Source organism: Salvelinus sp. IW2-2015, linkage group LG3 (genome assembly GCF_002910315.2).
Source record: "Salvelinus sp. IW2-2015 linkage group LG3, ASM291031v2, whole genome shotgun sequence".
Lineage (NCBI taxonomy): Eukaryota > Metazoa > Chordata > Actinopteri > Salmoniformes > Salmonidae > Salvelinus > Salvelinus sp. IW2-2015.
In genome coordinates, this window is record NC_036840.1 from 4,841,824 (window position 1) to 4,843,992 (window position 2,169).

Below are 2,169 nucleotides of genomic sequence, written 5' to 3' on the forward strand. Positions count from 1 at the left end.
CGGCACCAGACTTGATGTTGGAAGTAAGTAAACAACAAAATTAACCACWTTTTTTTTTCACTTGTTGATATCACTGTAATTTCTCTGTCAACTGTATGACTTTATGTTTAGCAATTTTTTTGTTTGTTTTACACCTTTATATTTTATAATAAAACTGTAGTGTTTTCATTTAATCAAAAAACTATTTCAAATGAAGAATTTAACAATATATTTGACCAGTATTCATCTGAGTTCATGATTTAAACCGCAGTCTGAAATATGTAAGTATTCAGCTTTCCCAATGAGTGTTAGGTTTTTGTACGAGCAGTAATAGTGATTGTATCACTGTGGTACACTTTTGGTAGCGGCACCAGACTTGATGTTGGAAGTAAGTTTCTTGATGTTTGTCTGATTCCATTTTTTTTCTTAAACTCTTTATTCTCTATTAAAACATTTAGATTTGAGATATATATATATWTTTTTTTTGACTGAGTCTTCTTTCAACAGCTGATTTAATCAAAATGTTAAATTGCAGGCAGTTGTTGTTTTATTTGTATGATTGCAGACTATATAACTCGTATTCTGTTACGATAACTATAATATTTGTTATTGTAGTCATCGGTATGTTGTGTTCATGATAGTCACATTGGTAATGTGAACATAAAAGGTCTCTGTTATGTTTGTATCCAACCTCTTGGATTCTGCAAAATACTACAAATATGAGTATTCTGATCAGATACGTTCCTAAAAAAATATCTATATGACAAAGTAATGCTAAAGTTAAACACGTCATACTTGTATACGTTATACTTGTAATCTACTTCATATCCTTTGACTGTTTGTGTTTTCTTTACGTCATTTAGCAATCTAACTTACATATTAAGTCATTTCCAAAGTACTTTGTTTTGATATAGTTGATGTGTTGTGTTTCTTCCAGGTAACAGTTCCCCCACCCTGACCGTCCTGCCCCCCTCTAGTGAGGAGCTGTCCAGTACAACAACAGCCACACTGATGTGTCTGGCCAATAAGGGCTTCCCCTCAGACTGGACCATGAGCTGGAAAGTGGACGGCAACAGCAAGAAGCAGGAGGCCAGTCCCGGGGTTCTGGAGAAGGACGGTCTGTACAGCTGGAGCAGCACCCTGACTCTCACTGGCCAGGAGTGGACCAAGGCAGGAGAGGTGACATGTGAAGCCCAGCAGAAATCCCAGACTCCGGTCACCAAGACCCTGAGGAGGGCTGACTGTTCTGGGTAGGACCCACCAGTCACACACCCCTGTGGAGAGAGGACGCTGGTTCCTCGGCTTTGACTTGCTTTGTTCTAATATCAGTTGTTCTCTGATTTAGTGATCACTCTCGTGTAGACTAACAGGGGGCTTGGCTTGAGTTTATGTGTCAATCCATTCTGTACACTGAGATTTTGTTAGTTTTAGATTTGATGTGATCTGCTTTTATTCACTCATGTTCGCTTTGATTCTTTGATTATGTAATAATTGATTAAAATAAAGTTTTCTTTTTGGAATGCATATTTGTGTTGTTTCTATTAATGAACTTGATAATATATATATTTGTAATATTGTGGAAAATAAATGTAATCAGTAAGGCTGATTAATGGTGTATTTGAAAACTGTCAGGCCTAAACCTTATTCTCGCTTAATATCATCATTGACCAGTAATTAATACTATCACAATATAATATGTTATGGTCTGTGCTTTGAAGCTAAAAACTATTTTTTTTTATTCTACAAGTGCCACTACTTCAAGATAGAGAGTAGAGAGATAGTCTTCTCTACCTCCAACACCCTGGGAACAGAGTGAACATCTGGTGACAGTGCTGCTCTATTCTGGGACAAGCAGAACCACCGAGCGCCTTTCTATGTAAATCTGTTTCACTCCCACAGTTCCCAGTCTAGTTTCATTTTCACTGCCTGGACTGGGCCAGATGTGAGTGGGTGGACTAGTTTTACTGTAACCTCTATGGTGGATTCAAGGAGGGGGACATTCTTACAATGAATAAACCACCATTTAATAGATGACATATAAGATGGGTATTACTAAAGACAGGCATTGACAGTTACTGACATCAAATTCTAATTCATAATTGGTTACGGACATCTGTGTATTGTCTGAGCTCAAAATATTTTAAAATATTTTTCCTGAAAGCAGAGGGAAAGTGTTAAACTCACAGGGCT

The 2,169-nt window shown here is 37.1% G+C and overlaps 1 gene segment (V, D, J or C); it reads left to right on the forward strand.

Annotated features, from left to right (window-relative positions):
- Nucleotides 1-295: 295 nt before the first annotated feature.
- On the forward strand, nt 296-1,503 carry LOC111955802 (Ig kappa-b4 chain C region-like). The segment is given in 2 exon segments: nt 296-367; nt 917-1,503. A coding segment is annotated over 1 exon segment (243 nt).
- Nucleotides 1,504-2,169: the final 666 nt, after the last annotated feature.